The 27,869-nt window shown below is 36.0% G+C and overlaps 1 protein-coding gene across 1 annotated transcript in view; it reads right to left on the reverse strand.

The window, feature by feature from the left end:
- Positions 1-27,869, reverse strand: part of LOC140150581 (tubulin monoglutamylase TTLL4-like) — a 51,557-nt gene that overhangs the window by 20,168 nt on the left and 3,520 nt on the right. Inside the window, exons 2-7 of the mRNA XM_072172623.1 lie at positions 23,438-24,327; positions 19,896-19,987; positions 8,142-8,423; positions 4,924-5,034; positions 1,427-1,503; positions 245-439 (exon numbers count right to left, since the gene is read on the reverse strand). Of these exons, the coding sequence (XP_072028724.1) occupies positions 245-439; positions 1,427-1,503; positions 4,924-5,034; positions 8,142-8,423; positions 19,896-19,987; positions 23,438-24,093 (1,413 nt within the window). The 5' untranslated portion in view covers positions 24,094-24,327. The remainder of the gene's footprint in view (positions 1-244; positions 440-1,426; positions 1,504-4,923; positions 5,035-8,141; positions 8,424-19,895; positions 19,988-23,437; positions 24,328-27,869) is intronic.

Genomic DNA, 27,869 nt, shown 5'->3' on the forward strand with positions numbered 1-27,869 from the left:
CAGAAACAGTATATTATGGCTTTAACCCCCTGGACACTACTGGTCATCTAACAGCATTTCTGATTGGTTGATAACTTGAAATACTCATTTCAATTGCCAATTATGACTAGGCGTTAAACTATTCATGGTGAAACTTGCATTTGCAGATGATCTTATTAATACCCTCCTTGATTGGTTCAAAATTGGACACAATATTCATTTTGGCCAATTGGCAGGTAGTGCTCATGGGGGTTAAAAGACTTACTGGTTTGAGGATCCATTTCTGTTTGTTGTTGGAGTCCTCCCAAGCTCTCTTCAGTAACTTCATATCAAACGGAAGACAGAATGTCTGCGGCACAAAACCAAAGTCTTTCTTCCCAAAATGCACCTGCATCCGCGATAGATTACGCCATAATCTATCCTTACGACCTATCTGGAATGACCCTGGTAAATGGTTCACCTGAAACATCAAGTTTTATACATAGAATATAATATAAGCTATTAGTTTTGTCAGATTCTTGTATATGTGCGGAACACTGTCACTACAGTATGTCCCAGAAAAAGAATGAAACAAAATTATTGTCAGTAGAATTGGACTATTCCAATTGAAATCCACACTACCCCTGTGGAAGATTTTAAAAATATCTTCCACAGGGGAATATGTTTTACAAATGTAATTGGTCAGGGTTAATCATTTTGAAACACATTTACTTCCTCTGTAGTATGGCTTTACCTATATCTTCCACAACTGGAGTGAGTATTTCAAATGGAAGTTACCCAACTGTCTATTTTATTCAAAACTCATACTCCCTCTGTGGAAGCCTTTAGCTAAATCTTCCACATGGGTAGTGTGGATTTTAGATGGAATAGCCCATTTGTACACTTTTCATCAGAGTCCCTTAGCTCATCTGTCAAAAGTTATAATTTGCTCATCCAAGGAGCAAACTCCCTGGTCAAAATGACGGTATCCCATTCCCTAAAATAAATGTGATTGTTTTAAGTTTGGGGGTTTATAGTGCACAATACCAACCCAGCTACTGAAGACACGCCTCATACACCATTTTACAAGATTTGTGTATTTGACTTGACTCCCTACTACTTGCAACCACTTTTATGTGGTATTCTTGCTCTGCATGCTAGCCATAGGCTTCAAGACAAAAAAGTCCAAGTTTTGAGATATTTTCTCAAACTATCAAGAGCTATCTCAAGAACCACTGAACCAATACCAGGCTTGTTTGTACTCATTATAATGCATTTTTCATGCTGATTCCAAATATGGTCATGAAAATGAACAATTCTGAAATTTTTTAAATTACCTTTTTTCAAACTTGCCGTCTGGAGTCGACACCCGCGTCAAGAGGATTAAGCAGGAATATATATAGTAAAGGAACAGCCCATAATGAGACACTACTGAATGATGGTGGCTAGATTCGAACTCCTCACTTACCTTTTGGTACTCTTTGATGACCTTGAATCCTGAAGCTTTCATGTGTTTACCCCAATAACCAAGCCACTCATTGGCTTCTGAAATGGACAAATAATACAAAGATATGAATACGTAAATATAAATGTCTTGAAAACAAACAACACTAATTAAATAGCAAACAACCAACAACAAGCCTGTAGATGACCAGATATTTTTACCAAATTTAAGGGACTGGTCACTATTTATGCCGGGGGAATGGGGGATTTCAAATTCAACAAAATATTTCGCATTACCCCCTTTGTTTCCAGTTAAATATAGTCCAAAACAGAAATACTCCTAACAGTAGCGATCTTTCCTTTCCGATGTTGTTTAAAAGGGGAGCCCACATCGGATAAGGGATGATGATTAGGTGTGACATCACCGGAGGATCAGGGGGGGGGGTTATTTGTTAATTTATGTGAGACAAAATAACTATTGGTTTCTTCCCCATCTCAGGTTCGATGCAAGAGGTATCTCAATCAACATCGGAAACGGTAAATCGTCCGGTGTCAGAGTCTTCTGCATTCTCCCTTTATTTTATAAAATTTCTCCATTTAAAATATCACATCCCTATTTCCTGAAAAAAAACACCCAAATTCTTCCTCTTGCTGACAAGAAAATTTTGCATTCCCCCATACCCCCAGGATAAATAATGACTGCTCTCTAATAGCAGCAGTTTCCCCTGCATGCAGTAAAAATTCAAATCTAATAAACATTGATTCAATAAAATCTCTGCAATTATTCCTACTGGTATATTTTCCTAATGATGTACCAATTATATCCCAAAGATTTCACATTTCCCATATCTATATCACATTATCACTTATATATCTACTTTAAAAAGGAATCTTCCTACATTTTTTCTCTTCTCCATACCACAACGCACAAAAAATATACAAATCCCTAAATGAGTCCTTCAACACTTCATTAGCTTCAAATTGCATTTAAAAACCTTCATGAATAATGCAATTGTTTCTAGAAATTAATCTCATCACAGGTGTTGAAGCAAAAAATTAAAAATCAATTCAAATTTAAACTACCTCACACATGACTGACAAATATGGTTATGATAATATCGACATAATAAAAATTAACAGAATTAAAACTTATAATTCATGCATGGAAATATGATGAGATAATTGCCCAAACCTCACAGGTACTACTGTGTTTGTGCACATTACAAAGCCTCCAAGGGTTATACAAGACTAATTCATTTGTGAATAAGTATGGACTATTCCATTTGATACACCCCCTATTGAAGACATTACCATAATCTCCCACACAGGGAGTGCAGATTTCAAATGGAGTCCCCCCCCCCAGGACTCGCCCATTCAGACAACCCCATTTGAAATTTACACTCTCTGTATGGAAGATTAAGGTCATATGTTCCAGGGGAAATATGGATTTCAACTGGAATAGCCCAATATAAATTGAAAAGCAAACTAATGAGGCTTAAAATAATTGATCTTATCGTGTCAGTGACTGATGAAATCTTGAAAATTTAATGTCACATTATAAATCTACAAACAATTTGAGCTGATCTAATTATAAACCTGGGGCTACTGCTAGTAAATGCCATGGAAGTAAGAGATGTTGTATGATTTTTGGTTAGGAAGTGGTTTCAGATTTTACAAATCTGAAATCAACAGCATGAACTTTAAAAACATATGAAATACCTGATTATACTGACATGTTCTGAGTGCTTTTATTCTGTTGATACAGTTAAGACAATGAACCCTTCTAAATGAAAATCTTTCTACCAAAGATAAAATATCTAATTCTCGATCATGAGTGCCAACTTGGATATGCACAGATATTTGCGTTGAGTGTACTACCCAAAGATCACACGTTAGGGAGTAAGCACAGCTTTTGAGAATTAACACATCACGGTCTTCGAATACTGTTATCGCATGGCAAGGTCAAGTTGAGGTCATGTAGGTCGTGCAAGTACGCTGACGAAGCAATACGCATACATTTGTAAGGTATGTGCTCTGCCTCTCATGACTGAGAATTAGATATTTTACCTGTAACCCCTACTACCATTTAGAGCTACCAACATTCCAAACACTTTTCAGTATAACTTAAAACTCATATTCTCTGATTAATACAAGTAGCCAATTGGTAAATGTTAGTAAAACATTGAAAAGCTTACAAAACTAATTTCACTAATGCAAGTAATAATACCAAGATTGATTCCAATGTGTACCTTATTACATAATTTTCCATTACAAATTACATAGAGCTTTCTGACAATATTAATACAAGGCACTTAGAAAGTTGTTTGATCAGCAACTAAAAATAAAATATATAAGATGACTTCTTGCTCCAATATAAATATATTGAATTTAAATCCTAGCTCAATGAAATCTATACAAAAATGTGTAAACACAAAACCCACAATCGTACCTAAAAATAAACTACAGCTTTTAAATCAACCAAAGACCAAAAAAAATAATTCAGATTGATAAGAAAATGATGATTCAATTTAAACACGCATCATATCATGTATCAGAATTTTCTGAAAATTTGAATATGGTTGGCCGAAATCAATGCTTTATCTTCAGCCTACTTTTTGAATGGTTTATTTTTTATTTGATTTTCATCATTTGTGGTTGGCTGACCAAGAAAGTGCATTTACCAGCTGGCACCCTCTCCTTATTTTAATTTGATTTGCATCTCCTGCATCCATAGACATATTCTTGACCTCCTGCAATTTACAACAAGGTGATCTAGTTTATACAAATTACTTCAAACTGAATTAACTCTACAAATTATTCCTCAGCCTCTTCATATGGAAAACATAATAAGTTATATGACACAACCTGGCTCAACCAGACCACCATGCTTCAAGATTTTAAGCTGGTGTATTATTTCTAGGCTAGTGATACAAATAAGAAAGTCTGTTGAATAAATTTTATTCCAAAAACCTCCTAAATAAAATAAAAATTATCATTTACCTCCGAATTCATTAACAAATAAAGTGCTCTATAGTTTTAGGTATATTAAGATGAGCATCTGTTCCGATTTTGGAGTTGCATATATATAATAGCGTTTATTATAGATTGGTACATTTCTCTCCAGCTGGAATGGAAAATCTAGTTTATCCTCACAGTACATTTAAACCTCCTGCAGCTCTTTCCACAGAAGGGGAAAATTTTTCCAAATTATTCAAGCGATGATCTTTTCTGTGTACCCAGCCTGTCACTAATTCCATATATTTAAATACAGCCTGTAGCTATGACATCCAGTAACAACTCGTCTTGCTAAAAAGCTTGCACCAAAGCTTGTACTGATACATGTACATACATCAACAACAAACAACAACAACAACAACAACAACAACAACAACAACAACAACAACAACAACAACAACAATTTTCACATAAGGTTTTCAATATTTCTGCCAAGCTTTCTGACAAACTATTTCTTTTTAAGATGGCCTACCAATATTTCAGATTTCAGAGAGAAACAAGACTTACTTCTACTAGCCCTGAACCCAGACCTGGCTATACAATGTTTGATGACCTGAGGTGTGATGTTACTCATCCGCCACTTTAACATCTTGCGTAGATCCCATGGAAGCTGCATCACTACATATAAAAATAAACAAAATGATAAAAACAATGATGGCAAACTATGACAAACCTTGATTTAAAAATATGTGGATAATTTTGGTGATATTAATTATTATTGGCCAAAGGCCCAAATGTTTAAGTTTGTAATGAAACATGCATATGACTATAATTGAAACTGTTAAAAGGGCAATACTACAGTTTGTCCACTCTGAAGTACAAAGTGACAACACGCGCGTATACAGCGCGTAGTGCTGCGTCTCTGCTGCAAGTACGCGTGCCTTCAAAGTCGGCACATTGTGTGCGTCCGCGTCGGTACTTTGTACTTCAGAGTGGACAAACTGTAGTGCAATAAGTTAAATTGGGCTATTCCATTTAAAATCCAAATATTTCCTATGAAAACATGACCATAATCTTCTATACAGGGGGTGAGGAGGAGGAGGAAGAGGAGGAGGAGGGGGGAGGAGGAGGAGGAGGAGGGAGGAGGAGGAGGAGGGGGGAGGAGGAGGAGGAGGAGGAGGAGCAGCAGCAGCAGCAGCAATAATAATAATAATAATAATAATAATAAATTTTGCAGGTACTCATCTAATTATCCAAGTTTAAATTGTCATTAAAGCATGCAATAAATCTGATTTGTCAAAAACATCTCTCAAATCAAGATCATTTTGTATCACTTCACTCGAGCGACAACTTCAAGTTCAAAATTAAGCAGTCCAAATATGGTAATACAATCAGGAATTAATTGGCATAAAAATAATAATGCCTATCTTGAGGCTGACGCACATCGTGACAAGTGTCAGTAACCATCAGTTGAACACAAGTAGGTCATATATGCATAGTAATAACAAAGCACTTACAACCCACTTGCATTCAACACTGCCTCCCATGGTAAAACAATGTATCTACATAGTAATACCAAAGCAGCTACACCATTTTTCTATGACGGAGACAAACTGACAAGTTGTAAATATACTTGTGACCTCAGGACATGATTTATTCTGACGACAAAGCATTAAATGGATGTCAGCATCTCATTCAATATAACTGAATAAGATACACGACACAAATTTACTGCTAGATGAGCACTATATCTCTCAGGCATACATCGGGCTATTCCAGTTGAAATCCATACACCCCTGTATGGAAGACATGCCATTAATCTCCCACACAGGGGGTGTAGATTTCAAATGGAATCACCCATCCAAATAACCCGCTCGAAATTCACACTCCCTGTGTGGAAGATTAAGGTCATGTCTTCCATAGGGGGTTATGGATTTCAACTGGAATAGCCCATTTTACATACAGTTTGCTACACATTTGGCATCCTCCCTTAGGGGTGCCCTATGGCACAGTTTTACTTCAAAATGTAGGTCTAGTTGAGTGTTTATATATAAGGGCATCATCATCATTGGGATAAAGACTTCTCAATTAAGATTAAAATTCCGATAAGGTCAGATTTTGACAAGTAAAGTGCAAGTAAATCTTATTAGGCGAAACAATTTTTAACACGACTGGTTGGATAATGTCATTAGGGCTATTTGTTCCCTGAAACTATATATGGTTCATCACGGTAACAAGATTGGGAAGTACTTGTACTTCTTGCAAAAGGTACTTTTAAGTACTCAAGTACAAACTCCGCTAGCTCAAGCACCTTCAAGGTGCCTAAGGTGCTTGCTCAAATATTGAGAAACATAAAGCTCACACTCACTGGGAAAGGTATGGGCAAGCAAAGCATTAGCCAGAGGGGTGTCCAGGTGTCATTTGGACACCCTGTTTTCAATTTGGACACCCTAAAATTCTGATTTTTATAATGGAGTGAATAGTTTGTAGAATAAGGTATTTATGACCACTTTGGACACCACCCTAAAGACACCCCTCTGGCTAATGCCTTGATCCCAAGACTCATTGTGATGGGTTTAATGTTTTCCTCCATATTAGGCAAAAAAAATAATCGTTTATCTCAAAGCTCACGAGTGGTTTGAAAACAAATGCGAAATGCAATTTGTTTTCCAAACTTTTTTCATGGTATTTTGAGAAAAAAAATCTGGAAAAACTATAAAAACATTCCGCATTTCTTTTTTTCCAAATCTCATGATTTTACAAATGAGAGCTTTGAGACAAACCTTTTTTTTTTTTTGGCCTTATGCAAGATTTTTCCTGGGAGGGGGAAACAGCAAAAACTTTTGTTTTGCCCTATCTGTATCTGTATCTGTCGTCGTCAGCAGAATCTCCTCTTGTAGAGGCAACAGCGCCAACCAAAAAACTATCATTTGTCATAGCTCGATGCAAAAATATAAATGTGGGCTTCCTTGACTCATCACCTATAAGATCAATGTATTATCTCGCATAAATACTTTGTATTATTTTAAAGCAAAATTACCAAAACTGAAAAAATAGAGCCTGAAGGTTCTGACACGCCTTAAGGTTGAAGATCAAGATGACTTTAGAATTAAAATATATATGCAATCTAATCCTGCTGATTCCACTAAATCTCCGGAGTATGATATGTTTGTAAATTTAGAAAATTCAAATTCATATAAGTAAAGGCCAATAAAAAAAGATTTGTCTCATGTCCCAAGGGAATTTGGAATCGCAGTATGCATTTTCTTATTTTTTATTTTATCAATAAATCGGGTATTCAGGGGGGTTCCCCCTTGAAAACTCACTGGTTTTGGCCCATTTTGTTTTATCAATGGCAATTTTTTGAAAATAAAATAAAAATGGTGAAATACAATTTTATTTTTGAACGTTTTCACCATCAGAAATCCAATGCGCACAGGGAACATGAGACAAATTTGTATTTTTTGGCCTTAACAATTAAAACATATTCAAAGGAAAAACAGAGGCTTAAACGACGGGAATGAAAACTTTTTTTGAAACCTAATGAAATAAGACCCATATTTGAATTGAACTTCATTGTAAATAACTTTAGGTATTCCAATCATTTTGCATAAAAGTTGTTGTGAAACTAGGTCGATCCTTCATGTAATTATTTCGTGTAAGCTAATCGTAACCCTAACCCTAACCCTAATCCTAACCCTAAACTAACCCTAACCCTAACCCTAATTTCGTGTATAATTACATGAAGGAGTAACCTGAAACTAAGCTAATTTGCATAATTATACCTTTCTGATTCTCGGAGACAAAATTGACAGTAGGTGGCACCCTGCTGAATAAACTCGGTGTCAGTGCTGGTAAAGCTTCATCGTTCCCTGAAGTTAACACCTGAAACAAACGTGATCCAGATCGAGTAGCCAAAGACATGGAAGACTGTTCAATCTCATTGGTCCCTTCTTCCGCTCGCTTCCCAGATGAGCCAATCAGAAGTGACCTCTTAGCAGATGCGGCTGGTCCTGCTGAAGGCCTACGTGAGTCAGTGCTGGCAATGGAATAGCCATCTGATTCGTCTACAAAAAATGACACAGAACGTTGTGTGACATTAGGTTTATAAGGGCAACAAATGTGACATGGTGTGATCAAAACATGCCAAAGGAGGCAATTTTGAAAATTAAGTTGTTATCATCATCATCAACTAGCCCAGTAACCATGGTATCCAAGCATAGTTATACTGAAATTTATTAAATCCTTCCTAAATCCTTATCCTGTAGATAGTACTAACTGGTCAAAAAAGGTCAAATTTTAATATTTTTGCAAAAAAACAAAAACAATTTTGCATGTTTTCTTACAATTGAAGTCACATAATTCAAAGACATGGAACAAGTCTAAGCACTCAAAATCTTGAATATACATGTAAGCTATGAAGTTTGCTCATAATTTTAATATCTTATCTTTTGATATTTGATTATGAAAGAGATTTGAATATGTATTTTCCACAAATCAGAATACACAATGTACATAACCTGAAATTAGTCTTTGTACAAGTCTTTGAGCTTGATTGTTACAGCATACGAAAAACACATGTATGTTTTTGGTCTTTATTTCCAAAAATTCACCAAAAATTAAAATGTTACTGTCAGTTTGAACTTGAGGACTATGATTTAGCTATGTTTCATTTGAAAAAACAGGATAATATTTTTTAATCCAAAAAAATTAGTGATGCATTTTTCTGGAATTAGGAGTAATTATTCCCAAACAACTACATGTAGTTGCAAAGTTATCCACTTTTACAATGCAAATTTTTTTTTGTGCATTTTCTTGTTTTTTGCTTCGTACATGTATGTCTGCCTTTATTTCAGATTCAACATTTCCGATGTTGGCTGGAGTGGATGAGACATTTGAAGGAGCTAATTATCTTTCAATGTTTTCTTGACATTTCATTTGTACAATTTGCACAGCACTTGACATTTCTAGTAATATATTTTGCACCTGTAAATGAGAGCAGTATTACCATACTTCAAAGGTTTAACACACACCACGGAAATGAGGCCAAAAAAAAACTGTTGCCCTCAACCGATCGACCCTAAATCCTGAAAAATCAGGGTTGCAATTTTTTTGAATGATGATTTTTAGATTTGTTCAAAAATCAATGTTTTTCACATAAAATTAATATTTTATTGAAAGACTAGTCTAACAGGTATCCAGAAGTCAAAATTGACAAATGCTCCCTAATTGAAGAAGCATATAATATTTGATGGGATTTTTAAAAATTGAAAGTTTAATAAAAAATAAAAATACAAGGCGGTTCTCGAACCACGAGTCTCGCCTTGCTTTTGTGACCGCCTGCTTTTGCGATAACTGTTGGTAGAGAGGTAAATGAATTTGGCGGTTATCGGCTGGGCACGATTATCTGGCCGATGGTAACTGTACCCACCAAGTTTCATGCCCATGCAACAGTTTTTACTAATATGACCTCAGGTGACCCCTGGTGGCCCTGAAATGACCTTCTAAAATTTTGGCTCTAAATGTTGACTGTACCCCTCGTGCTAAGTTTCATGCCCATAAGACAGTTTTTACTAATTTGACCTCAGATGACCCCTGGCGGCCTCGAAATGACCTTCCAAAAATTTGGCTTTAAATGTTGACTGTACCCATCAAGTTTCATGCCCATACGAGTTTTTACTAATTTGTCCTCAGATGACCCCTGGTGACTCCGAAATTACCTTCCAAATATTTGGCTTTAAATGTTGACTGTACCCACCAAGTTCCATGTCCATCCAACAGTTTTTACTAATTTGACCTCAGATGACCCCGAAATGACCTTCCAAAAATTTGGCTTGAAATGTTGACTGCACCCACCAAGTTTCATGTCCATACGACAGTTTTTACTAATTTGACCTCAGATGACCCCTGGTGACCCCAAAATGACCTTCCAAAATTTGGCTTTAAATGTTGACTGTACCCACCAAGTTTCATGTCCATACGACAGTTTTTACTAATTTGACCTCAGATGACCCCTGGTGACCCCAAAATGACCTTCCAAAAATTTGGCTTTAAATGATGACTGTACCCACCAAGTTTCATGCCCATACGAGTTTTTAATAACTTGACCTCAGATGACCCCTGAGTGACCTCGGATGACCCCGTAATGAAATTTGGCAAAACCAAAGAACTATTTCATCAAAGTAATAAATCAAAACAGAAAGATGCTTCCTTTACGAGTTATCACTCATTGAAAGTGCTACTTTGCTATACTTTACATGGAAAGCGACTATCTTAAAGTTGTCATATTTCCTTAATTACATGACCGATCAAGCTGTTATTGGGATATGTGATGCACAGTTGAAAATTAATTATTAAAAGATTTGGTGACCTCAGTTGACCTTTGACCTTGTATGTGACCTTTGACCTCATGAAATTGGAAAAAGTATGTTGCGCTGAAAAATCAAATTTGGCAATACCAAAGAACTATTTCATCAAATAAATCAAAACAGAAAGATGCTTCCTTTACGAGTTATCACTCATTGAAAGTGCTACTTTGCTATACTTTACAAAGAAAGCGACTATCTTAAAGTCGTCATATTTCCTTAATTACATGACCGATCAAGCTGTTATTGGGATAAGTGATGCACAGTTGAAAATTAATTATTAAAAGATTTGGTGACCTCAGTTGACCTTTGACCTTGTATGTGACCTTTGACCTCATGAAAATCTAATCAGGTCTGGCCACGCAACTCCCCACCAAGTTACGTCACTGTACCCCATACGGATCTCCAGATAATCTGTTCACAAGGTATTTTGCTTATTACGCATATATTATGCAAATTAGGTACTTAATTACCATATTTTACGCTCAAAATCTAATCAGGTCGAGAACCTCTGACCCGCTTACTCCTCACCAAGTTACGTCACTGTACCCCATACGGATCTCCAGATAATCTGTTCACAAGGTATTTTGCTTATTACGCATATATTATGCAAATTAGGTACTTAATTACCATATTTTACGCTCAAAATCTAATCAGGTCGAGAACCTCTGGCCCCGCTACTCCTCACCAAGTTACGTCACTGTACCCCATACGGATCTCCAGATAAGCTGTTCACAAGGGTTTTTTGCTTGATACGCATCAAATACGCATAAATTATGCAAATTAGGTACATAATTAGCATATTTTGCGCTGAAAATCTAATCAGGTCGAGAACATCTGCCCACGCTTACTCCCCACCAAGTTACGTCACTGTACCCCATACGGATCTCCAGATAAGCTGTTCACAAGGTTTTTTTGCTTGATACGCATCAAATACGCATAAATTATGCAAATTAGGTACTTAATTAGCATATTTTGCGCTGAAAATCTAATCAGGTCGAGAACATCTGGCCACGCTTACTCCCCACCAAGTTACGCCACTGTACCCCATACGGATCTCCAGATAATCTGTTCACAAGGTATTTTGCTTATTACGCATAAATTATGCAAATTAGGTACTTAATTACCATATTTTGCGCTCAAAATCTAATCAGGTCGACACCCTCTGGTCATGCTACCCCTATAAAGTTTCATCATCATAGCACTTACGGTTCTCAAGATAACGCGTTCACAAGCTTTTTCCGAACACACACACGCACACACCCCCACACCCCCACACACACACACACACGGACACACACACACCATAGTGATTACTAAGTCTCTCCCTGAACATTCAGGCGAGACAAAAAAGGACCCAAGTTTCCCATTTTCCCACTTAAGGGCAACACAACAATATTTTTTTTGGCCTAAAGGCACACATTCATTCCATCTATTCATCTATAATGGGCTATTCCCTTTAATGTCCACACTCCCCCTGTGGAAGAGGTGGTGTGAATTTGGAATAGATTTAGCACATTAACCAACTCTATTTGAAACTCACCCTCCCTCTGTGGAATCTGTCAGAGGGTGTATGAAATTTAAATGGAGCTGCCTTGTGTGTTCGTTCCATTTGAAATTCACAGTTTTTTTTGTGGAAGATATTTCCAAAATCTTCCACTGGGGTAGTGTGGATTTTAAATGGAAGAGCCTGTGTGTGTCAAAATATCAAAAATAAATACAGTATAAATCATTTTTTTAAACAAATTCAAATAAAAAATTAATCATCATGTCTTGTATTCAGATATTAATATTTAAAATTATATTAGTTTGAAGCACTGCAATGGAAATGTAGACCGATGTATTATACAGTGTGATATGTTTGGCATTAGGCAAAAAAAAAATGTTGTGTTGCCCTCAACCGCCCGACCCTAAATCCTGAAAAATCAGGGTTGCCATTTTTTTTTTTTTTTTTGAATGATGATTTTTACAGATTTGTTTTTTTTTTTAAATCAATGTTTTTCACTTAAAATTAATACTTTATTGAAAAACTAGTCTTTAATTGATGTCTAACAGGTATCCAGAAGTAAAAATTGACAAATGTCCCTTAATTGAAGAAGCATTATTTAATATTTGAGGGAATTTTTAAAGGATTAAAATTTTTTTTTTTTTAAACAAACAAAATCCCGACCGTCCGACCAAACTTTCCCATTTTTCCCACTAAAGGGCAACACAACAATATTTTTTTTTGGCCTGAAGGCACACATTCATTCCATCTATTCACCTATAACGGGCTATTCCATTTAATGTCCACACTCCCCCTGTGGAAGAAGGGGTGTGAATTTGGAATAGATTTAGCACATTAACCAACTCTATTTGAAACTCACCCTCCCTCTGTGGAAGATTCAAGTTGAATCTGTCTCAGAGGGTGTATGAAATTCAAATGGAGCTGCCTAGTGTGCTCATTCCATTTGAAATTCATAATTCCCTTGTGGAAGATATTTCCAAAATCTTCCACAGGGGTAGTGTGGATTTTAAATGGAAGAGCCTGTGTGTGCAAGACACAAAGTTTTAATTGTTTTAAAAGAAAAGGCTTTTCTTTCAAAATATCAAAAATAAATATCATATAAATCATAATCTCACAATTTCAAATAAAATTTTTATCATCATGTCTTGTATTCAGATATTATTAGTTTGAAGCACTGGATTGTATATGTAGACCCACGTATGCACATTATATTCTGATATGTTTGGCATTATTTGCATTGCTTCTTTTACATGATTACACAATCTCTGTGCTGGATATTGACAAATCAGATTTTCTTTTTACTTGAAGGTAAACTGGTAACCAAAACAAATCAACCTTGTGCTCCATAATTGCATATTGGATCATCTGAATTGGAAACAAGCCTGTAATAAAATTATGAATTTCCCCCATCCTATCACTCAGCTAGAGTGGCATCTAGACACGTTTGAATATTAAATATTGGGACAAAATATTGTGATATGTGAGGGACATCAAATTGTTTTCAGGCATGTGATATGTCTTTTTTTTTGCACTTTGTCCAGTTGGACTGGTAATACATGTAAGAAAGAGTTATACTGTAATTATCTATGGCCATTTGAATTTTACCCACATACTTACCCGCTACCAAGGCCAGAGGGGTGTCCAGGTGTCATTTTCAATTTAGACACCCTAAAATTCTGATTTTTATAATGGAGTGAATAGGAAGTGGACACCCTGATTTTGTAGAATACGGTATTTTTTGACCATTTTGGACACCCTAAAGACACCCCTCTGGCTAAATGCCTTGCCCGCTACTCTGGCAGTCAAGCAGGTAGGAGTTAAAAAAGATGCAAAATTTCCATCCATGTACTGAATTTGACCATTGCCCCTCCCCTAAATAGGCAACCCTTATGGAATTTTCAAATGACAACTGTGTAAGTGCCCATTTTTAAATGCACCAAATTACAAATGAAGTCTATGAAATATTCTAAAAAATAAATACAGGCTGTATCAAAAAGATTGGTACTCATCAGCTTCCAGTAATTATAGACAAAACTGCAATATAGGAGCTACCTTGTAAATGAATGTTACAAAAGGTCATTAAACCATCAATCCTGGGAATTTATTTTGATCTAATTTTGCATATTGAAGAAGCAGGCTTGTCACTAAACACCAAAAACTGATGGGCACCAATCATTTTGATATAGCCTGTATGATTGAAAGTTCTAGAATCTGTCATTTATGTGTGTTAATTCCCAATTTTGGCTTTCATTTTGTTGCTTTAGCTAGCAGCCGGGGCACTTTTAGGGCGAATACATTACATGTACCTACAATTTATCAGTGACATTATCAGTTTTCTCACATTTAACAACACACCAACACATATTTGCTTTCCATTTAGTTACAACATGATTATTTTCTCAAGTGACAAACAACATAAAATGGCAAACATATTTTAAGGACCACATCTAAATTCTCTTTGAGAGCAGTCTTGTAAACTCACATTCACACTTTCCACTATTAAAAGTGTTGACATGGGGAATATATTCATAAGCTTAACTGAAGAGCTGTAATAACACATTCCAGACAAGCCTTAGCTATCCCTTAAAGACCCCATATAATGCCATCGATCTGTCTCTTCAGATTCTCAGGGCCGTTATTATAAAGGCAACATCCATGTAGTTTGGTCGCTTTAATCAAACACACACTCATTGTGGGTTTTAATGATCAATAGGAAACAAAGAAAATCTATAAAAACAAATATTGATCATTTGAATACCAAAGGGGAGTGGAATTCTTCAAGTAGCTGTAAAGATTATGTTAGATTATGTTTCTGATGTTTGTTACCTAGCTGGGGGGTTTACACCCCCCCAGCTAGGTATTGTAATCGTTCGGGTTCTTCCGCTGGCAACAAACCACTGTAATCTTCCCGCTTTTCTTCCGCTGGCAACAAAGTGAAAATGCACATGTTTTTTTTTTTTGTTACCCTTTGAGTATGAAACCCTGACTTGATGCTATGTAAGAATTATTTGACTAGTGAAGATATGGTTTGGTCTTTTTGAATCATTGTTTTTCTAAAGGAATGAATGTGTTTGTTAGTTTGTTACTGTAATTTGTTATTTAACCTAAGGCACTTAATTAGTTGAAAAGGTAATTAATGACCTGTTGTTTCTGCAAGCCCAGGGAATATATGTGTGGGAGGATTGATGGCTAATATGATTTTGGATGTAGTTAGTTGGAATTGAAAGGTTGTTGCAGAAAACTTGGATAATAGTGACAGTAGTTTGTGTAGGAAGCAATAGTTGAAATAATGGCATATGGGCACATGAACAAAGTGAATAACTTTAGGTGATTGCAAAGCCAAAGGTTTTCTTTAAGGTTGAATGTCAATGCAGTGGAAATAAGCAGTAATGGCATATTTATATAGGTTTTTTAATAGAAATTTGATTTTTGATATGAACCATGCAGGTGTGTTAAAGGCACTCCTTAACAGTAATTGTAGTATAAATTTATGGGTTTAATATTATGTTTACTATTAAAAGTACTAGTATTAGGCTCTGGCTTATCTTTTGATTTTGATTTTGCACCCGTATTTTACAGACTTTGGTGGTATGTTTGGAAACAGGGGATTAATGAGCCAGGCTTTAAAATGTTTAGCATTTATTTCTGTATGGTTATATGTCCGACCTCTTTCTTTGTATTAATGAAAGTGTTCTCTGGCCTCTTTCTTTGTAATGAATGTGTTTTTGGCTTGATTAGTAATTCCAATGTTAGTACCGGTATATGAAACTATCAGATGTGTTTCCTTTGCAGTAGGAACTTTAATTCTTTCAGTGCCATTATCATGGCAGTTAATATCAAACTCTAGCTAGCATTTGTTTACAGGCTCTATGTTTTGCTTAAGTAAATGATTGTTGGGGATTTTCTTGTCTTCTGATGTTAGGGTTTTTGTTTTATACTTATATCTTAGAGTATGTATCTTATTTTGTTTGATTAAAAACATCTTGCATTAATATATATTTGAATCCAAGTTCCTAATTTGTGTGGTTTAAAACATTAACAATTGGTGTTCTTGTATTTTACAGGAAATTAAACATGGTTTAAGATTATGCATAACACAAAAATAGCTTGCAAATGGAATAGACCTACATGAATGCGGATATGAATTCATTTGTTTTCCCTACCTTTTTTTTTTTGTTTATGAAGTTGGGGAAAATAGTATAAAAGCCTTTAAAAGTCTAGTAATTGGTAACTGTAAAAGAAGTGCAGGTACCCTTCATGATACCACTGGGTATTATATCTGTGCGTCTGGCAGCAGCACTATTGTGGTGCCACATTACATTTGATGTAGTATATATGTCATGGACTGTAACATTTGAGCTGTTTTTAGGTTTTATTGGTCATGGTATACAAGTAATATTGTAAATAATTTTTATTGCACAACCTTATGCCCTACAACAAGTTAAAACTGCATTTCTAAAAGGTTTCAGTGTTAGATGAATTGGTTAGTGCATCGTGGTATGATAAAATTCCTTCTATAATCTGTGGATAAATGTTTATAATCTGTGAGTTAATGGTACCAGTACATTTTATTGTTATCATGGTTATCACCCATTTGCTGTTTTCTGTAATCATGGTGATCTTGAATGAGAAATACTAGCTAGTACTAACAAGGTAAGACTGATCATAGTTTAATTAATTTAATTCTATAGTGATAGTTACAGGACTATTCATGGGTATTGGAATAATTCTGGTAGACCCTACAAGCACAAGTATAACCCTAACCCTAAGCAACCCCAATTATAACCCTAACCCTAATCCTCACCGCTTATAAACCTAACCCTAATCCTAACCCTAATTTAAATTTAAATTATAAGGGGCTGTCATTTTCTTTGGAAGGGGGTCATGAATATACTGGGGAGTGGGGGTCATAGAATTTTAGACCAATTATAGGGGTTATAATTTTTCAACACCCAAAATTGTGGGTATAGAATTATTAAGGGCTGGTGACTCAAACTTTTCAAGGCGCTGTGTGTATTCTTGCACACAATCTTTCATTATATAATGCAGATATTTTATGCATATAGCGCCTTCCTTACACACACAATTAAATTTTAACGCACTCCACACACTTTCTTTGCTCTAAAGTTTTGATGCGCTCCTCGCCTTTGTTCCGGCAATTTGTCTTGAGTCTGTGTAGGTGGAAGTGGGGGGGTCATAAAATTTTTCGACCCAACATAGGGGGGTCTAAAAAAGATTGTGCCCGCAATAGGAGGGTCATAAAAATTTTACTCCGGTCACCGACCCCCCCACCCGACGAAGAAAATGACATCCCCTAACCAAACCCTAAAACACAGGGTGCACAGGGTAAACCAGAATTATACCTGGGTAATAATAATAATTCCTATTCATGTTTTAGTCCAAGACACAATCCCAGCAAACACAAAATGTTTTCGACATCATTCGCAAAAGGTTATAAAAGGTTGTCAGAAAACGTTTAAATGTCGGGTTATATAAAGGGTATATTAAGGTTATAAAACGTTTTCATAACCTTAAAAAACATTTTATGATATTCTACTGTTCAGCAAACAAAAATGTTTTACAAAAAACATTTAAATGTCGGGTTATATAAAGGGTATAAAAACATTTTAATAACATTCCAAAAACATTCTTGAAAACTTGATACAAACATTCTAAACAGAATGTTATTTTGGGGTTGAAAAAATATTTTGCGAAAAATGTTTGCCCAAAATATTTTCAAAAACGTTTTAAAACATTTTCATGACCTTTATATAACCCGACATTTAAATGTTATTGAAAGGTTTTGAAAAAACATTTGAAGAACATTTTTGTGTTTCCTGGGTTCAAATATTTTAACATAATGTTATTTTAGTATTGACACAATATTTGGCAAAAATGTTTGCAAAAATAGTTTACAATAACATTTTTGAAAACATTTAAAAATATTGTTGTAGTGTGTTTTCATACAAAAGCTTTTAAAACGTTATCATGACCTTTATATAACCCGACATTTTAATGTTATTAAAACGTTTTACCTAAACCAAAAGCCAAAATATAACTTATTTAAAACGCTTACGTTTTTGTGTTTGCTGGATGTTTATCATCACCGTTCAACATCTTTATTAACCACTCCCGCTTACTAACTGCTCCTGTTTACTCTACTAGCTCCCGCTAGTTTTGAATAAAATAAACACACTATCTGTGGTCATCTTGTGACTCACTACATTTTGGTCATCAAAAGTATTATGCCCCCCTGTATTTTTCTTTCCGAAAATTTATGACCCCCTGTATATTTGGGATCCTCCTTCCAAAGAAAATAATAGCCCCCTAAGGGGTATTTATGGGGCTCAAACTCAGTGACAACAAATCTCACAACCAGGGGGACATTTTGCAGGGGTCATGTCAAATCTTAGAATTGCTGCATTTTCTGGCAATATGTAGGGGGTACGGAGCTCAAACTCAGTGACAATAAACTTGATGAGAAGAGTAACATTTTGGAATATTTTGCATGGATCAGGTCAAAGGTCAGCTGGGGTCAAGTCTTCGAATTTCAATATCTGGACATCTGTAAGGGTGCGGGGCTCAATCTCGGCGACAACCTCATGACCAGGGGAACATGTTGGAACATTTTGCAGGGGGCAGGTCAAAGGTCAGCTGGGGTCAAACCTTCAATTTCAATATCTGGACATCTGTGAGGGGTACGGGCTCAATCTCGTGACAACCTCATGACCTGGGGAACATATTGGAACATTTTGCACGGGTCAGCTCAAAAGACATCATTCTGGGGCCAAATCTTAGAATTGCGTTATCTGGACATCTGTAAGAGGTACAGGGCTCAAACTCGGTGACAACTCATGACCAGGGGTGAATTATGGAACATCTTGCAGGTGTCTGGTCAAAGGTCATCTGGGTCAAATCTTAGAATTGCATTTTCTGGATATCTGTGAGGAGTACAGGACTCAAAACTCGGTGACAACAAACCTCATCACAGGGGAACATTTTTGGAACATTTTGCAGGGGTCAGATACCTCCACAACACCAACATGCCCCAGCTAGGTTTGTGGTCTATGACCACCATTTGCCTCTAGTTGTCATTTATATTTAACTGCTTGGGGCTGGGGCTTACATGTAATTTTAAGAAGGCAACTGCACAGCTTTCTGGAACATTTTTCCAAAAGATGGATTTATCTCACAGCAATTTTCTATACTGTGATGCCTATTGCAGCACCTTAAATGCACAATTGGGCTACTTAGTGATCACTTGCCACTACTCAAAAACCAGGGCAAAAACCATAGCACTACTTGCCTAAAATTGGGCTACTTCTACAAGTGTCAGGCCGCGGCAGTAATTTGGCGAATTTTCCAGTCAATTTAGGTAAATTACAATGGTTATGACTTATGAGTCTAGCTCCAAATTGCATTGACAATGGGTTTTGTGACCATTAATTTAAAGTTTTAGTCAAGGAATATACACTCAAAATTTCCGCCCAAAACAGACAGGATTTCCCTGTCACCAAATTTCTTGTAAATGAGAAGTGATGGGACCGGAGTGACAGAATCATGGCATTAACCATTTTCAATGATTGGTTTAAATTCTAACTTATTTCTAGGGAAAAAATACACAAAATTGGTATTGATTCTGAGGTAATAAAAGCCAGATTACCCACCATCTTCAGCTAAGCCGTCTTCGTCCAATCCATCCATCCCATCGTCTTCTTCCAGATCATCGTAAGAAGCGCCATCACCTGGAAGTCTCTCACTGAAATACAAACAAAGAAAACTTTAATATCTTTTTGAAAAAAAATTTTAATCAGGAAGGAAAAAAATACAAACAAATCAAAACTAATTTATAGAATCAGTGATTATATGATTAGAGGAATGTGAATTTCGATCAGATTTGATATTCAGCAAGTTTATAATTTTGAGCTCTGTGCTTATACCTTTTCTCAATAAAGAGCTGTTTATAATGTAAAATAGAAACAAATTTGTTTTCTAATCTTTCCAACAAAATCAGACCATCTATAGTAATTAAAATTTTGCTTTGAAAAAACGAAGTGCATGACAGCTAACACATACAAAAACGCACACACCCCACACACCCACACCTCGTCAAATACACACATCATTAAAAAAACAATTCCACCTTGAATAAAACTTGCTTTGCATAAATTACAGACCTGTTTCAAATATTACAACTGGGTAGCCTGTAATTGTCCTGCAAGTTCAATATAATACAAGCTGTCACCAGGTTTGCCAAAAGATTTCAGCCCCAATCGCGGGTCAAATAATCGAAAAGTCGCCCAATTTTTCTCTTTACCATTGGTTTCTATGGGGCCGGAAAATATCGGAAGTCGCGGGAGCCAATGTTGAAAGGTCGCCCACATTTTTTCTTAACCATTGGTTTCTATGGGACAGGAAATTGTCAAAAGTCGCGGAAAAATCTTCAAAAGTCGCCTCAATTGGGCTACCAAATCGCTGGTTTGGCAACCCTGGCTGTCACTTTGCCACAAAATGACACACATGCATCAATATAAATCACATTGCATACTACCTCACTGCAAAATAAAGTCGGTAATCTATTTGAGTCAATTAGTACCATGTAGAGATGGTATTTTGAAAAAAGCAAGGTTAAATTTCTGGGAACATACATTATTTTTTATATTTAATAAAAACAATAACATGAGTTTTGCGATCAAACAAAATCAGTCGGAACGCCGAAATATTTCAGTTTCTTATAGGATAGTAAAAAACATTAACAAAGCTGCATTTTGCAGAAACCCCCATTGAAATTGAACAACCAGTTCCAAAGATATGAGCAATCAAAGAGTTTCCAAAACAACAGGAAACAAAAGGAAATATTTCCTTTGTTTGGCTATATCTCAAAATCAATATTTCCTAGTTCCGACTGATTTTGCATCACATATGTCTATTTTAGTATTGATAAGAACAATAAAATACTAAGGAAGTTGAATGCTATTATTGGCTATATCTCAAAATCAATATTCCTGACATCCGACTCATTTTGCTTGATCGCATCATAAACACTCTTGAGGAAAAACCTAAACAGTCTTGAACCTAATGTACTACATATATTATGAATAGCTGGATGTGTGCATACTCCTGAACAATCATACCCCCCACACATCCCTGTCAACCAGAGACAATTTTTTAAAGCGAGAAAACAAACACACGTACACCATACACCCCCACCCCATGTCTCTCTCGAAAAGCATCAGTCGTCTGAATTGCTCCATCATTTATCTACTAATGAAAACTACAATCACTAAACTGATTACGGACTATTAACTTTTCATGATCATGTTATCCCCTCATAGGAACACAGACATGCCGCCTTATAATTGCTAACCCCTGTCCAAATATCCCCCTATTACCACTGGTACCTATGGGAATATCAATGCAAAATTGATGATAGAAAATTAAATTATCATGAAAAGCTCTTTACTTCATGCATGGAGGAGCTGTACATATGCATTGAACTTTCTTTATAGTGTTGTTTGAGAAGTCTTTGCAAGAATTGATTGGTGAACTCACACTGAACTCCTAAACCTGACATTCAAGGAACTACATGTAGTAGTTCTGTCATTGAAATGGTATTTTTTTTCTTGTCGACCTGACGGAAAAATTTGTCGACATTAAAGTACGTCCATGACTCGGTCGAGAATGTCATGTATGAAGTTGAATAAACAATGTCAATAAATGATGTAATCCAAATTTTATGTCAACATCGGCAACTTTTTCTGACAGCACTGCAAGGAACATCATTTGAATTTGGCAAATTTTGGATTTCATAATGAGTATGAATGATGCTAGAATTTTGGATTCAACACCTATGTAATCCAATGGATATGATTTTAACAGGGTCACCGGACACAAATGAAAATTTCTTCTGCCTCTAAAAAAAAATAATAAAAATTAGTTAAAACCACCTGCCTAACCTGGGACGCACAGCATAGACATATATATGATGATGCATTGCTATGAATCTTGTAATCAATACAGCAGAAGAAATGAATTGATGAGCATGCATACTTACTATCAGGGGGAAAATCATGCAGAAAACCAAAATCTGACAGTTTAAAAATCCAATAGAAAGTACAATATAAATATGGACAGTCAATGGATTTTGATTTTCTTATAAAAATGTGAACTCTGAAAGTGCACTGTGAAGATTTTTTGAGTACAACTAATTAGTACCTCATGCATAGGATTATTATAAGAAGAGGAAAAAAGAAAACCCCTTGTGTTGCTTACAGTAGGGATTTCTTTTTAAATGCTCTGCCTATTTGTGCCTGCCTAATGGCAAATGTTTTGTACATTGCTGGAAAAGGAAAGCTACAAAATATATCTCATTACTATATGTTCTGGCACAGCTTCTGGCTCCAGAATCTGCTTATTCAACCCGCAACTCATACCCTAAATGGCGTAATTGATGGCAGCACATTTTCTACCATAAATGTTAAACATTTTTAAATATTAAACATTTATTAAAATGCTTAAAATCGCGTAACTATTTCGCACTTTTTAAAAAAATGTTTATAATTGTTTCCAAAGATACACATCAAGAATGTTTCCAGTCATGGCAGCATGTTTCAAAAACCCACCTGATTTAGACCTGATTCTTATATTTTGCAGATATTGCACCAAACACCCAGATTTTGAATATTGCTGTTCACTAAATGTCCGCAGATTGCCTGAAAATGTATCTTTTGTTAGATTTCAGAACAATCATGCACACACATAATCAATGTTACAAATGAACACCCTGGTGTATATAAAATAGTCACTATATTTTGAAACTGTGTACAAGATTAAACATGTGTATAATCATGCATGATATTCTACATTCTGAAATGTTTGAAAAATTTTGACAAAAGGCAGACACTATTCACAAAAACATTACAAATTGCTCTTACAATAATTCATGTTTTTACAGCCACCTGTATCAGTATTAATATAGTTACTCAAACTCAAACTTTAACATTTCAGATTGTACAATATCACAAATATATCTGAAATCTACCCAGTTACAAAAAAAATATTCACTCGGGGTGTTCTGTTCACCAACAATGGTAATGTGCGTGCATGATTGTTCTCTAAAAATGAAAACACTTTGTCGATTGATCAACATTCCTCCATGAAACAAATAAACAAAATGTACCACGATGAACAAACAAACAAGTCGTCTTACCTTGCAGGTGTATCTAATCCATCCTCATCTGCCTCATCCACATCACTCCATTCCTCTCCATCCTCCTCCGCCCATTCCTTAGCAACCATTCCATCACCGTTCACTCTTTTACTTAGTACATCTTTAGGCACAGCACCAGTTTTAGAATACGGAACTTTAGTTTTAGTAGGACTCTGAGGCGGCGACGGTACAATTCTATTGCTTGTTTTGGCCGCTGAAGGCCGAGCACCATTCACACTAAAACTACTAGTGGGAGTTCTTTGCGATCCATCAGATCCAAACCGTCCTCTACTTGGAGGAGCCGGAGCAGTTCTCAACGCACCATGATTAAAGGCGCCGTTTGGAGTTCTTAGAGGCCGGGGGATCTCGACCCCTTTTGCGCTAAATGGACGTCTAGGTTGACTGCTTGCTGCGATATTGACCATACTATTAGATCGCTGAGAAATCATACTTTCCCTAGTGGCTGGTTTCGTTGCCGGACTGTGCCTCCTTGGGAAACTATCTGAATACCTCCGCGGATCTCCGGGCGATTTTAAGCTACGGCGTTCCACTTGCTGTCGTAGCGGTAGCGGTTTGAGATTCCCCGAGAGGGCAAGATTCTCTAGCCCTCTTTGCAATGTTGCTTTTATCTCCTGTATCTGACTAGCAGTAGCCATCTCTAATGATTTTCATTCCGAAATGACACCAGGCACTATAAATTACTCTTTATATCAATACACTCTCCAAAAAGCTACGATGTGTACATAACGACGGTCGGTGTGCGCACACGCACGTGATCAGAGCAGACCATTATGTCAATTCCTTCCAATTATGGCACTTGATGAGACAATAATCGCAACAGGAAACTAGCATCTGGGCCATGATTGCTGTGTAGTTAGACACGACAGGACCTGTAACAACACATGAGTAACAAATTATTACTTGGTTAGCTAGCAGGCACACAAGCTATACTGCACGTCTGACACAAACATTAGCAATATCTGACGTCAGCTATTTCTATCCAATTTGAGACTGTCAGTCACTGCCTTTTTAAAGTGGGAAGTTTTGCATTTTATTCTGCACAGACAATCAGACATAATAACCAAATTTCAATAATGCACATAATTATATTATGAATTTAATAGAACTTTGTGAATTTCTCAAATCAAAACTGAATAAATTATTGACCACTATGGCACAGTCAAAGCTTTTGCCAGGTTAAAACAATAGTACTAATTACAGAAATTCACATTTTATTGTTCAGACATTCATGAATGTTTTAAATAGGCCTGCTAAGAATACACTATTGCCCGGCAAAAATGTTTTGTTGACATTTGGGGAAAAAAACTCTAAAAAAAGCTCTCCAAATCAGTAAAAAAAAAATTTTTTTAAAGAATTTTTCCCAAATGTCAAAAAACGCATTTGGAGCCAATTGCGTATTCTTAGTAGCCCTGTAAAATATAATTGTTGACGCTTATCAATTTGACTAATAATGGTTATGACTGGTTTAAAGTTGAAACTTGATTGTGAACATAATTGAACCTCAAAAAATATCCATTTTTCCCCATCCAGGTATGACAAGGTTAATAAGGACTTGTTTCATTTCTTCCTGACCAGTTTTACCCCCAAGCATGAATACATAAATGATCCTGTGTATGTCACAGACTTTAATACTCATTCACATTCATGGCACGATGTTCATTGAATTTGAAAAAGCACTAAATTGAGTTGAGGTGAGCATTGTGCTATTCCAGTTGAACTGCCTACACCCCCTGATGGAAGACATATGCTTAATCTTCCACACACACAGGGAGTGTGAATTTCAAATAGGGTTACCTAAAATAGGTGCTTCTATTTGAAATCTCCACCTTCTGGGTGAGAGATTTTAAAGGTCATGTCTTCCATAAGGGGGTGTATGGATTTCATCTGGAATAGCCTAGAAGACATCATGGCAAGGAATAATCAAATGGGGTTACCTAAAATGAGTGCTTCCTTTTGAAATCTACACCCCCTGTGCGGGAGATTAAGGTCATGCATTGTCTTCCAAAAGGGGGTGTATGGATTTCAATTGGAATAGCATAGGAGACAAGACATGATGGCGAGGGAATAATCATACATGGATGTTCTTTTTTTTTCACTGTTTTATATAGGAACTGGTTTTCACCTCTGTCCCAGTTTATGATTTCCAATTAGACAATTCCCATGAAATTTATCTACAGGAATTGACCAGAATACTAAGTGTCACATATAATCTGCTTACGATATTAGTGATGCAGTGTAAAAATCTGCTTATAATTACAAATGCTACAATGTGAGTCATTATGACAAGCTGATGTTATCCCATGATGATGAAATTCATATTATTTTGTGTTCATGTACATTATAGCATGGATAAGTAGACAGAAGACAGATTAGGCCAAAAAAATATTTAAAAAAGATTGTTTGCTTGTCCTCTAGTACCGACCGACCCTAATCTGGAAAATATGGAACAAATTGTCTTTGTTTTACTGTACAAATGAATACCGACCCTAATTTTGGAAGTTTTTTTTTTTTCAACATTTTTGACATCCTGAAAAGTTTTTTTAGTTTCTACACACTTCTATTCTTAACTGTTTTAAAAACATGAATGGTATACAGTAGAGAAATATCCAAATTCACAACTATTTGGGCTATTTATTAAAAGCTAATTTTAGGCATTAGGCATACAGTCATGTTTTGGCTATGACCTTTAAAAAAACCTTTTTTTTTTTAAATCTCGACCGACCGACCCAATTATGAAAAAAGTTGTGGAGGACAAGCAAACATTCTTTTTTTTTTTTGCCTAAATATTGATCATGTTTGCATCACAAAACACTATCAAATTCAAATATAATAAAGAAGTGAAGAAAAAAGTGAGGATTTAATAATTCCTTAATTTCTTATGCCTCAAAATTGTGATGCACATATATGATTTTTAAACATTGTATTTTTCTATAACAGGTTGGATCCAGGGCTTTTTGCATGATTGTTTCTATTTTTTTCAGAGGATTTGGGGAACCTGTAGACTATGCATTAAAATATGTTATTATTAGTCATGATGAACCCATTTCGTTGAACTCAAAATTATACTGATGTTTATTAAAATTAAAGTATTCAATAGTAAAATGGTCATAAAGAGTTAAAAATATCAGACGATTAGTGACAATAAAAGTAATTGAATGCAACATTATCTTGCATAATTATAACGGCTCACTTTAATACTGAACAATTCTGATTTTGGAATCTACCAGTTTATTGATAGCGAACCCGAAATTTCGACTATGAACTTTGAATTGTAAGCAGAACTTTACCCCCTGGACTTTGCTCTCTAAAAACACACTGTCAAGCATACTTGTTTATCAGTCCATTAACCACAAGTACGCTAGATGTTTGATGAGAGATTAACTTTCAGCGTCAACACAAAAGCGCCGCTAATACCACAGGCAGTTGTTTACGGTGTAATGGCGCGGGCCCAGACGATTTAAACCATAGCGAGGTATGGGCGACCAATCACAAGGCAGATCCATTTAAAGATGCATTACATCATGCCCATTTTTAGTCTCCATAGAGTCCCGTGTTAAAAATCTTAACCGCAAGGCAATGTCAGTAGTCCACTTGGGAAGCTAACAAACAGAGGGAGTAGGGTGACTGATCAGATGTGAAAATCTATCAATTGTGCACACATTAATTAAATCAGAGTTTAAAGCTTAAATACAATATCCAGAGTATGCACAATGGGCAAGTGGACTACGGGGTAGTCTAGGGAACCTGTGGATTCATTTTTATGTTCTACATAGTTTTAAAGAAAACAAAATTTAAAACATTTTGACAAATTTACAATTATGTAAGCCATACAACTTCATCAGAAATGAATGAGAACTACACTGTCCTAGGAATTGATTAGAGCCAGTGGCGTGCGCAAGGGGGGGGGGGCACAGCCCCCACTTTGTTGGTCATTCGGGGAATCAATCATACGTCAACACCTTACACTCCTAATCAGACACCATTCGGGGAAACTGAACAACCTGCCCACCCACTTTCAAGTTTATTCGATATGCGTTAGAATCTGCACTGGGAAACACATTCTGTGCACTTTTTTTCTGGAATGGTACATGGGTGCAAACAAGAGCCCAAAATGCACCTTGTGGGAAAACAACACTGTGTTCAACGTACCTGATTTAGATGTCAGGGGAAACTTAATGTTTACAATGTTTTCTACAGTTTTTACAGTGTTCCCTAGAACAACGGTGAGCGACGCGGTGAGCATTTGCGTTTGATTTTGGAGGAAGAGCTGCGCGAGGGGGAAGGAAGAAAATAATAATCAGAATGATTCAGAAAGAGGAGAACGGACGGAGAGAGGAATAAAGGACTCTAAGTCTAAGAATTATTGTAAACTTTGCTTGATGGTGTGATTTCATAGTTTTACTAAGAAGAG

Source organism: Amphiura filiformis, chromosome 4 (assembly GCF_039555335.1).
Source record: "Amphiura filiformis chromosome 4, Afil_fr2py, whole genome shotgun sequence".
NCBI classification, from domain to species: domain Eukaryota; kingdom Metazoa; phylum Echinodermata; class Ophiuroidea; order Amphilepidida; family Amphiuridae; genus Amphiura; species Amphiura filiformis.